The 10,597-nt window shown below is 33.6% G+C and overlaps 1 protein-coding gene across 1 annotated transcript in view; it reads right to left on the bottom strand.

Annotated features, from left to right (window-relative positions):
- The window catches only part of LOC115233936 (hemicentin-1-like), a 21,087-nt gene extending 15,767 nt beyond the window's left edge, over positions 1-5,320 (bottom strand). Inside the window, exons 1-2 of the mRNA XM_029804590.1 lie at positions 4,728-5,320; positions 1,389-1,558 (exon numbers count right to left, since the gene is read on the bottom strand). Coding sequence (XP_029660450.1) covers positions 1,389-1,558; positions 4,728-4,767 — 210 coding nt within the window. The 5' untranslated portion in view covers positions 4,768-5,320. The remainder of the gene's footprint in view (positions 1-1,388; positions 1,559-4,727) is intronic.
- Positions 5,321-10,597: the final 5,277 nt, after the last annotated feature.

The following is a 10,597-nucleotide window of genomic DNA, read 5'->3' as shown; positions in this document are numbered from 1 at the left end:
GTGTGCTTTTTTGCTAAAATTTCTCTCAAGCGTACTGGCGCATAAGCTGGACTTAAAAAAAAAAAAGAAGAAAAAACAGAAAAAGAGATATACAACGCTCTTTTATACAACTCTCTTGACTATCCTCGTCTGCGATGTTCCACTTCTTCATATAAGTGTCTCATGATGAGTTAACTTTATTATACATGTGGCAACATACACAGAAAAAACAAACACCGTATACAACAAGGATATAAAACTGCGTGTCAAGTTTAAAACTAATCGAGTTTCATAGCTCGTATAAGTTTCACGACATCGATAGTCATTTTCTTCAACCTTTCCTCTTTATAATCTATTCATAAACTTCTATAAATAATGATATTATGATACAAATAGTGTACTTTCATATTTATCTCTTGCGATATTTTTTCGTTATATATTTTTTTTCTTTATCCTATCCATATTAAGTTACATAATACGTATACATAAAAAAAAGTTGCGTATATCTAATGGATCAAATTTTAACGTCTAAACTTTAACGTCCAGAGTTTTAGTGTCTAAAACTGAACTATGTGCGCTTCGAATCAATTTATTTCTGGCAAAAGTTGCTGGCTTACTTCAAGAATATTACTGTTAAGAAATATTTTTAGCACTGACAGTCAATTTCGATATACCAGAGATGAAAGTGGTACTCACAAACGGCAATGCATATTATGCGACTAAAATTGAACATTTCTTCGATATTGCAAGGATTTGAGTGTGCTGAAGGAATATCTCGTAAAACTTCATCATACACACACTCTCTCTCTCTCTCTCCCTCTCTCACAAATTCTTTAAAAAGTTAAAATAAACTTTAGGAAACGGAGAAAGAGAAAACTCTCTTTATCGATACTTATCTATATGTTCTATGCGCGCAAAACTTATAATATTACTAAAATCGCATTATATGCAACTTTATTAGTATAACGCGTGCGAGATAATATTATTGGAATATAAAACTACATTGAGAGAGAGAGAGAGAGAGAGAGAGAGAGAGAGAGAAATATACGAAACGGGGTGCGAATGAATACGTTGAAACGGTATGAGAATGAATCGTTATTATAATATTATCGAATATAGTTATGTTATTATTCTCTTCTGTATTCTCTTAATCTTTTTACTGATTCTATCCTGAAAAGAATAGTAATAGTATTAATGTAGAGATAAACGAGCTGCATTCAAATTTAAATAAATTTTCTCTCAATTATCACAGTGACGCACAACACACGCGTACTTGATATTGAGATAGAAAAGCGAGTTACATATATATATATATACATATACACGTCATTGCGTTATTTTCTTTCTCTCTCTCTCTTTTACAGAAATAGAAATTACTTTTTATAAAATAAAGAGGACATGTTACATACCGTTCGGTCACCTAAATTTCGCACTCGACACTTCAGCGTTGCCGTTTGGCCGACGAGGGCTGTCACGTTGCGAGAGACAGAGACATCAAAATATGGCCCTCGATCGAGCGGCTCCGATGCGCGATCCTCGTGTATCCTACGATCGGCCGTGCAACGGGTAGGTCCTTGCACTTTAAACAAACACAATACTATATCTTAGCGAGGCTAAATGCATCTTTTAATATAGAGCGAAATGTAATTTACACCGTTCAAAGAAATAATTATCATCATTCTATTCTTTCTCGAATGCATTGGAAGTCACTTTCCAGTTAATTGAACGAATTACTTCCAAATCGAAGTATTGGATTTCAATGTCTTCTTAATACGGTCAAAAGAAAAAATCATTATTTAAATAAATTTTTAAAAGAAGTTTTAATTTTTAAATGTTTTTTATATTTTTTAAACATTTTCTAACCCTTGTGTTGCTTGGGACTTTATATGTATTGTGTAATAAACAAAAACGATTTATTAATAGAGTATATAATATATCTCATGCGGTAGTTTACGTTATAAAAAGCCGTATTATTTTCGGGTTAACGATGTCCTTTAATTCTTATTGTTCGCTCCCTGTTGCACGATAACATAAAATTAAACGTGTTGTGCCCATATATGAACAAATTATTCGTATATTTTATGCAACAGTTTTGCGCATATACGTAATTGAATAATCTTTCATAAATATTTTATTAGTTGCGACGAATCTAAATCGCCGCAGAATGTAATTAACCTTTAAGATCCCTCAGTTACTTAGGAGGTGTTTTATGATAAGACAAAACCATAAAATAATATAGAACCTACATTTTTTTATCAAGTATCTCCTCTGCAATTTTTTAGCACCGTTATGAGTATAATTTTTTGTAAAAACGTCTTTTTTCTTATATAACCAAGGGAAGGCTATTAGAATCTGCAAGACGATGGCAGTTAAAAAATGAGGACATTTTGCTTGAAAAAGGGAACGTCTTGCTTGCTAAAAAAAGAATAACTATTAGAGATAGAGAATGTGCAAAAATATCTACTTCTGACAAGCAATATTATCGGAAAATGATATAATAGAATCACACGCTCATTTTTATTTTTGCTTGATTCTATAGTCTTCCCTAACATTAGCAGGAAATGGATGTATACAGAATTATTTCTCGTAAAATTTAAAATCGATTTTTCCTTTCTAAAAATGTCAAGACAAGATATCATATTTCTCCTTGATCTTAATTTAATTTTATGCTAAGACTAAAGCTATTAATGTTAGACATGTCGTAAGAACGCGCGCGTTCACATCATCTCAAGAAACATTAACCTTAATTCTGAAAATAATTTGGAAACAAAGATACTTCATCTTTTAATTTTATCTTCACTTTGAAACAATGATATGACTCAAAGCATATAAAACATAGCAGTTTAGTTAAAAGATGCGTACTCGTCAAATTAGCTTTTGCAAGCCGATGAAATTTGTGTTCAAAGTGTAAAAATTCAATATAGAGCTTTATGGTATGCTTACTGTTGAATGAACACTGAGGTCAAGTTAAGCTAAAGGCAAAAATCATTGAAGTCGTTGAAGTGAAAATAATCAAAATTATATGGTTTGAAACAATATAATTTTAGCAACATAATCTTTCTGTGTTGCAAGAAGTATAGATTAGATAAGAATATTCAGGCACAAAAAAAAATTATGTATAAGTAACAAGTTTTAATTAAAATATAATCATTTTTTCAAGTTGTACGCGCATGTACAAAATGCAGAACAATATTTTGTGAAAGAGCTGTAATATCACGAAACGTATTTCGTATGCGTGTGTACGAAATGCAGAATAATATTTTGCAAAAGAGCTGTGATATTGTTCTGCATTTCATACATACACGTACTATCTGAAAAATGATTACATTTTAATTAAAACTTATTATTTATACATAATTTTTTTGTATAAATAATATAATATCATTATATTATTATTTATACAACATTTATATATTTTATTATTTATACTAAATATCCTTATCTAATCGATACTTCTTGCAACACAGAAAGATTATATTACTATTAAAAATATATCATAACATTTATATCTTTCTATTTCCTTCTTTCTCTCTTTGACAGAGAGGAAAATATAAATATTAATTACAGGTCATAGTATTTTACACACAATTATTTATTATATGTAAAAATACACACAAATGCATTAAAGAGTATTCTTAATATATTGTACAGAAAAAGTTAAAATTTATATACTTGCATTTTAGATTATTTTTTGTGCTTTGTGCTATTATGCGCAATATTAGACCTTGTCTCTTTACATTATAGCTATACATGGAGTTTCGGGTTAATTGCTGTATAAACTCATATTTTGAACAAAGCTAATGTTAAGACTAAGTTATTAGAAAGTTAAGACTAAGTTTGGAAGCTAACTAAATCCACTATAATATAATGTCAGTATCCCCCACTCCGTCAGATATAGAATATTAAACCGCGTGATTTCTCACGAAAAGGGCAAATATTCAACGCGTATCGCGACATAAAAATGCAGTTTACGCGCCGCTCTATCTGAACGTGCTTCGCGTAAAGTCATTAACCCGCTTTAAAAAGAAAAACAGTTTACGTTTGTACGTTCGTTTGTTCGGAATCGTAAAATTAATTTTACCGTCGGTATTTCGTATTTTAATCGAATCAGAAGCTTTTCTCGAAACAAGTACGACGATGCAACAGTCAAGAACTGTTTACCACTTATTAGGGTAATGACTATCAATATTTATTTCTACGATTGTACAAAGTAATACATATATTTTTAAAAAGTGCGCAGATATTTATGTGATATTATAAACTTTTTATTTACCTAATTGTAAATTGAAATAATTATTTAAATGAATTACTGGTCGTTTCCCAATAATTTTATCAAGTTTGATATTTTTCTTCTAATTTTTCATATAAATAAATGATATTCGAGTTTTAAATTTTTTGATATCACTCTCTCGAACCATTATTCCGCGAAACCACGTGTAAAAAAATGTAAAACTAGTCTATATGAAACCCGAGAGAATTTTTTGGCTCAAAATATATACGTGCGAATATTGTATAAATATAATTGATCGTGATATTTGAAGCGTAATTGTCGGATGAAATTTTCATTTGGCAATCAAATATAAAATTGAGACATCTAACATTTACAAGTACATTCATCCTATAGTTTGGAGAGTGGCTGGATATTTATACGATCGTATTTTTCTAACACCGTTTCTTTCGCTACAATTGTGCGTTAGGGACAGATTTGGCGCCTGTTGTCGGTGTCGAGAGCGATTTATTTGACTCACCCGAAACCAGCAGACCGAGGGTTAAGATTAGGCACCTCATTTTTTATCTCTCATAGTCATTTCGGAGTGCTGATCGATTTCTTCCTCGTGTGCTGTTATACTCGATCTCGAGTGATCCTCGAGCGAAGGATGAATACTTTTGCAGGCCGTAGAAAAAACTGCCCGCGCGCGAATTCCGCGTACTTTTGCACAACGAAATTGCCGGAAAACGAAATCAAGACAAGTTTATCGAATAAATCGACGGTTTCCGGTCTTTCTTGCCTCTACGCTCCATGGCACCGTTACGTCTCTACTTTGTAAATGCGAATTTATAGCAAGACGATTGCTCATCGCGACGGCCGTGCCGGTCGTTGTTCTCCTCTTTCTATATCGCGTTCAACCCGCATAGTCCTCTCTCAAGCCCGCTTAATTTGCTAACAGCCTCGCGATCTAGATTCGCGTAATTGAAAAGCACCGGCGGGGCGTGATATACGTGCATCCTTCCGGATCTTTGTCTCTCCCTCGTCCCTTTGCGGCCCACGTCTTACCGCATCCTCGATGAAATCGCCCGTTTGATCATCGCGTTCGTCATATCAATCAAAATACGAAATCAACATATCTAAAACCTAAAATTAAAATTCTTTTTAAATTAAAATGTACTTAAATTAAACGATAAATAATATTTCATTACTCAATTACGTGTTTAAAACTTAATTTGTGCCAAATCTTTTATTATACAACTCAAGAATTCTTTATTTCTTAGTGATATTTCATGTTGCTTTTATCTCTCATTTTTCCTTCTGATTTATTTTGCATTTGAACTTCCAGTAGCTTTAGTCTTTTATCAAATAAGATATTTTCTCTACCACATGTTTTATATTTAAAAGTTTTCTTTACCTTTCTCCCCTTAAAAGTTTCTTAAATTTCTTTCTTTTTCAATTTTAGAAAGTTTAAAAGTTTATAAAAGCAGCTCATATATATTTTGAATATTAATAAACGCATATTTATGTATTTGTGCTCCTGAAAGTGCTCTCGCGCTTTGTACGGAACATCGAATGTTTAACATTTGACTGTAAACACGATTGTGTATTCTGATTCAATATACCGGAATAGCATAACATGCTTATATCTGTAAATAGCTGTGAAATAGCAAAATCATAAATTGGCAGCGTGAACTCTCCATTATTCGTTTATCAACTTCTCTAACATTGTGAATCGCCCATCGTTCAGAGGAAAGTTTGTAACTTTAGTTGAACATATATATACTCCGTATACATGTAGACATTTCTATATAAGCGCCTACTTGGCGTCGAGTATACCCTTCGTAACATTAATAGCGAAAATGTGTAACAACGTGAAAGAGCTTCTTATACATAACAAACGAGATGCATGGGATGCAGAATATATGCACACCCTTTTTTCCGAAAAGGAAGTTCTGTTCGCGATATCGGCCATACAGTTTCCAAATCCGATAAAACCGTCGTCAGAGAAGGGTGCGTTAAAAATAAATGCGACTCCAAAAGAGTAACCTTAAAGGGATGCAGGTAATTGTGCGAGTAAATATTTACCTCACCGCGCTTCCGTGGGATTTGCGCTGTCCCGCATAACCCACGTTAAAATACATATCAGTATTTCCATCCTCTCCCTGCTATGTTTTCTTCGTGCTTTACAGTTACTCTTACAGTCATGTACGGTGAATTTAATTTTCTTCGTGCGCTTCTTATTCATGTATAAACTCGATTCATTTTGCAACTAACTAGAGATGCAGTCAGTCTTAGACTTGATCTTAATTTAATTTTATGCTAAGACTAAAGCTATTAATGTTAGACATGTCGTAAGAACGCGCGCGTTCACATCATCTCAAGAAACATTAACCTTAATTCTGAAAATAATTTGGAAACAAAGATACTTCATCTTTTAATTTTATCTTCACTTTGAAACAATGATATGACTCAAAGCATATAAAACATAGCAGTTTAGTTAAAAGATGCGTACTCGTCAAATTAGCTTTTGCAAGCCGATGAAATTTGTGTTCAAAGTGTAAAAATTCAATATAGAGCTTTATGGTATGCTTACTGTTGAATGAACACTGAGGTCAAGTTAAGCTAAAGGCAAAAATCATTGAAGTCGTTGAAGTGAAAATAATCAAAATTATATGGTTTGAAACAATATAATTTTAGCAACATAATCTTTCTGTGTTGCAAGAAGTATAGATTAGATAAGAATATTCAGGCACAAAAAAAAATTATGTATAAGTAACAAGTTTTAATTAAAATATAATCATTTTTTCAAGTTGTACGCGCATGTACAAAATGCAGAACAATATTTTGTGAAAGAGCTGTAATATCACGAAACGTATTTCGTATGCGTGTGTACGAAATGCAGAATAATATTTTGCAAAAGAGCTGTGATATTGTTCTGCATTTCATACATACACGTACTATCTGAAAAATGATTACATTTTAATTAAAACTTATTATTTATACATAATTTTTTTGTATAAATAATATAATATCATTATATTATTATTTATACAACATTTATATATTTTATTATTTATACTAAATATCCTTATCTAATCGATACTTCTTGCAACACAGAAAGATTATATTACTATTAAAAATATATCATAACATTTATATCTTTCTATTTCCTTCTTTCTCTCTTTGACAGAGAGGAAAATATAAATATTAATTACAGGTCATAGTATTTTACACACAATTATTTATTATATGTAAAAATACACACAAATGCATTAAAGAGTATTCTTAATATATTGTACAGAAAAAGTTAAAATTTATATACTTGCATTTTAGATTATTTTTTGTGCTTTGTGCTATTATGCGCAATATTAGACCTTGTCTCTTTACATTATAGCTATACATGGAGTTTCGGGTTAATTGCTGTATAAACTCATATTTTGAACAAAGCTAATGTTAAGACTAAGTTATTAGAAAGTTAAGACTAAGTTTGGAAGCTAACTAAATCCACTATAATATAATGTCAGTATCCCCCACTCCGTCAGATATAGAATATTAAACCGCGTGATTTCTCACGAAAAGGGCAAATATTCAACGCGTATCGCGACATAAAAATGCAGTTTACGCGCCGCTCTATCTGAACGTGCTTCGCGTAAAGTCATTAACCCGCTTTAAAAAGAAAAACAGTTTACGTTTGTACGTTCGTTTGTTCGGAATCGTAAAATTAATTTTACCGTCGGTATTTCGTATTTTAATCGAATCAGAAGCTTTTCTCGAAACAAGTACGACGATGCAACAGTCAAGAACTGTTTACCACTTATTAGGGTAATGACTATCAATATTTATTTCTACGATTGTACAAAGTAATACATATATTTTTAAAAAGTGCGCAGATATTTATGTGATATTATAAACTTTTTATTTACCTAATTGTAAATTGAAATAATTATTTAAATGAATTACTGGTCGTTTCCCAATAATTTTATCAAGTTTGATATTTTTCTTCTAATTTTTCATATAAATAAATGATATTCGAGTTTTAAATTTTTTGATATCACTCTCTCGAACCATTATTCCGCGAAACCACGTGTAAAAAATGTAAAACTAGTCTATATAAAACCCGAGAGAATTTTTTGGCTCAAAATATATACGTGCGAATATTGTATAAATATAATTGATCGTGATATTTGAAGCGTAATTGTCGGATGAAATTTTCATTTGGCAATCAAATATAAAATTGAGACATCTAACATTTACAAGTACATTCATCCTATAGTTTGGAGAGTGGCTGGATATTTATACGATCGTATTTTTCTAACACCGTTTCTTTCGCTACAATTGTGCGTTAGGAACAGATTTGGCGCCTATTGTCGGTGTCGAGAGCGATTTATTTGACTCACCCGAAACCAGCAGACCGAGGGTTAAGATTAGGCACCTCATTTTTTATCTCTCATAGTCATTTCGGAGTGCTGATCGATTTCTTCCTCGTGTGCTGTTATACTCGATCTCGAGTGATCCTCGAGCGAAGGATGAATACTTTTGCAGGCCGTAGAAAAAACTGCCCGCGCGCGAATTCCGCGTACTTTTGCACAACGAAATTGCCGGAAAACGAAATCAAGACAAGTTTATCGAATAAATCGACGGTTTCCGGTCTTTCTTGCCTCTACGCTCCATGGCACCGTTACGTCTCTACTTTGTAAATGCGAATTTATAGCAAGACGATTGCTCATCGCGACGGCCGTGCCGGTCGTTGTTCTCCTCTTTCTATATCGCGTTCAACCCGCATAGTCCTCTCTCAAGCCCGCTTAATTTGCTAACAGCCTCGCGATCTAGATTCGCGTAATTGAAAAGCACCGGCGGGGCGTGATATACGTGCATCCTTCCGGATCTTTGTCTCTCCCTCGTCCCTTTGCGGCCCACGTCTTACCGCATCCTCGATGAAATCGCCCGTTTGATCATCGCGTTCGTCATATCAATCAAAATACGAAATCAACATATCTTCGGATCTCTCTCTCGCGGTATAAACATAAAATTCGAATCTCAAAACTCACTGTCTCTTACACGCTCTATTTAATTCTCCTGCAATTTTACGGTGGAATAATATCGAGAATCGACATTAAAGATGACAGGAGTCAATCCCGCCGAGAAAAAACGAACATGTCGTAAATGAACCACGCATCCTTTTTTCCCATCGTGATAACAGGCGTGTCTCGGCGCGTCGCGACGCCGATCGTGCGGACGCCGGTCTCGACACGCGGCCAATTCTCTCGATAAGGGAATGATCTCGGATAACTATCGGCAGACGTTGACGGCCCGATCAGCACGAAGGTCACTCGTTGCACGGATATCCGAGCGAAACTGAACAGAACTGACAGTGCGTGCAACGCGGCTTTGCGCGGCCCTGCGCTGCCCGGGAGAGACGCCCTGCCATCTATCCTCGCACACGCCCCGCTCTCTCGTCCCCTCACGAGGGTGCAATGTGCGAGGAGATGAGGGTGATATTCCTGGCGCAAGCGTGTATCCCTCTCCGTTTTATCGTCGTCGTTGCGCACGCTCCCTCTCCCGCACCCTCCTTTTCTCTCTTTTCTCTCTCTCTCTCTCTCTCTCTCTCTCTCTTTCTCTTACCCGCTCTCTCCCTCCGCGCACAGCATCCCTAACCAGGAATCCGGGAATCGAATACCGTCCCGAGATACCACGGCGTCGATTAAACTTGGCAGTGGATTCTATATAAGATTCATCTCTGTTTTTTCCCGCCCATACTATTTCTTGCCGGATTTAAGATGTTGTTTTTCCGTCGTAGTTGAAATTTTTTAACAGTTATGAAAATTGCATGTATTTGTATGCATTTCGCTGTTTGTTATCGAAAATATCTTTTATCATGTAAATAACGAAAAAGCAAACGACTGAACAGGCGCAAACTTGAACAATATAAATATTATGCGCTGCACCGATAAAATTTTTTACAGCTTTTTATATTTATCGATACAGGAATGTTTTTGTACTTTTAGAAAATATAGTGTTTTGCGTGTGTGGGTGTGTGTAAATTTTTATCGCTTTTTTTTTTAATTTTAACACATGCTTTCCTCTCTATTTTCCTTTTTATATTTGTACTGTGTAAATTAATTTTAAATTTGTTTTATTAACTATGGTAACTCGTAAAATTTTTTGCTCTCTAATATAGAGAGCAAAAAATTACGAGTTGAACATCTGTTGTTGTAATTTATAGTAAGTCTGTAAATATCTCTTCAATATTAAAAGGACAATAATAATTATCACATGTATATCATATGTCTATAATCGATATATCAATATTCATATTTTTTTCCATTTTATATGAAATGTTACAAGTGTGTCGATAATTTACTATTTACGTAATATCGACACATCAAAATAAAAAAAAAAAAAAAAGAA

This window comes from Formica exsecta, unplaced genomic scaffold (assembly GCF_003651465.1).
Source record: "Formica exsecta isolate Colony F162 unplaced genomic scaffold, ASM365146v1 scaffold191, whole genome shotgun sequence".
NCBI lineage: Eukaryota > Metazoa > Arthropoda > Insecta > Hymenoptera > Formicidae > Formica > Formica exsecta.
Note: the sequence above shows the minus strand (reverse complement) of the source record. Positions and strands in the feature narration are given on the sequence as shown.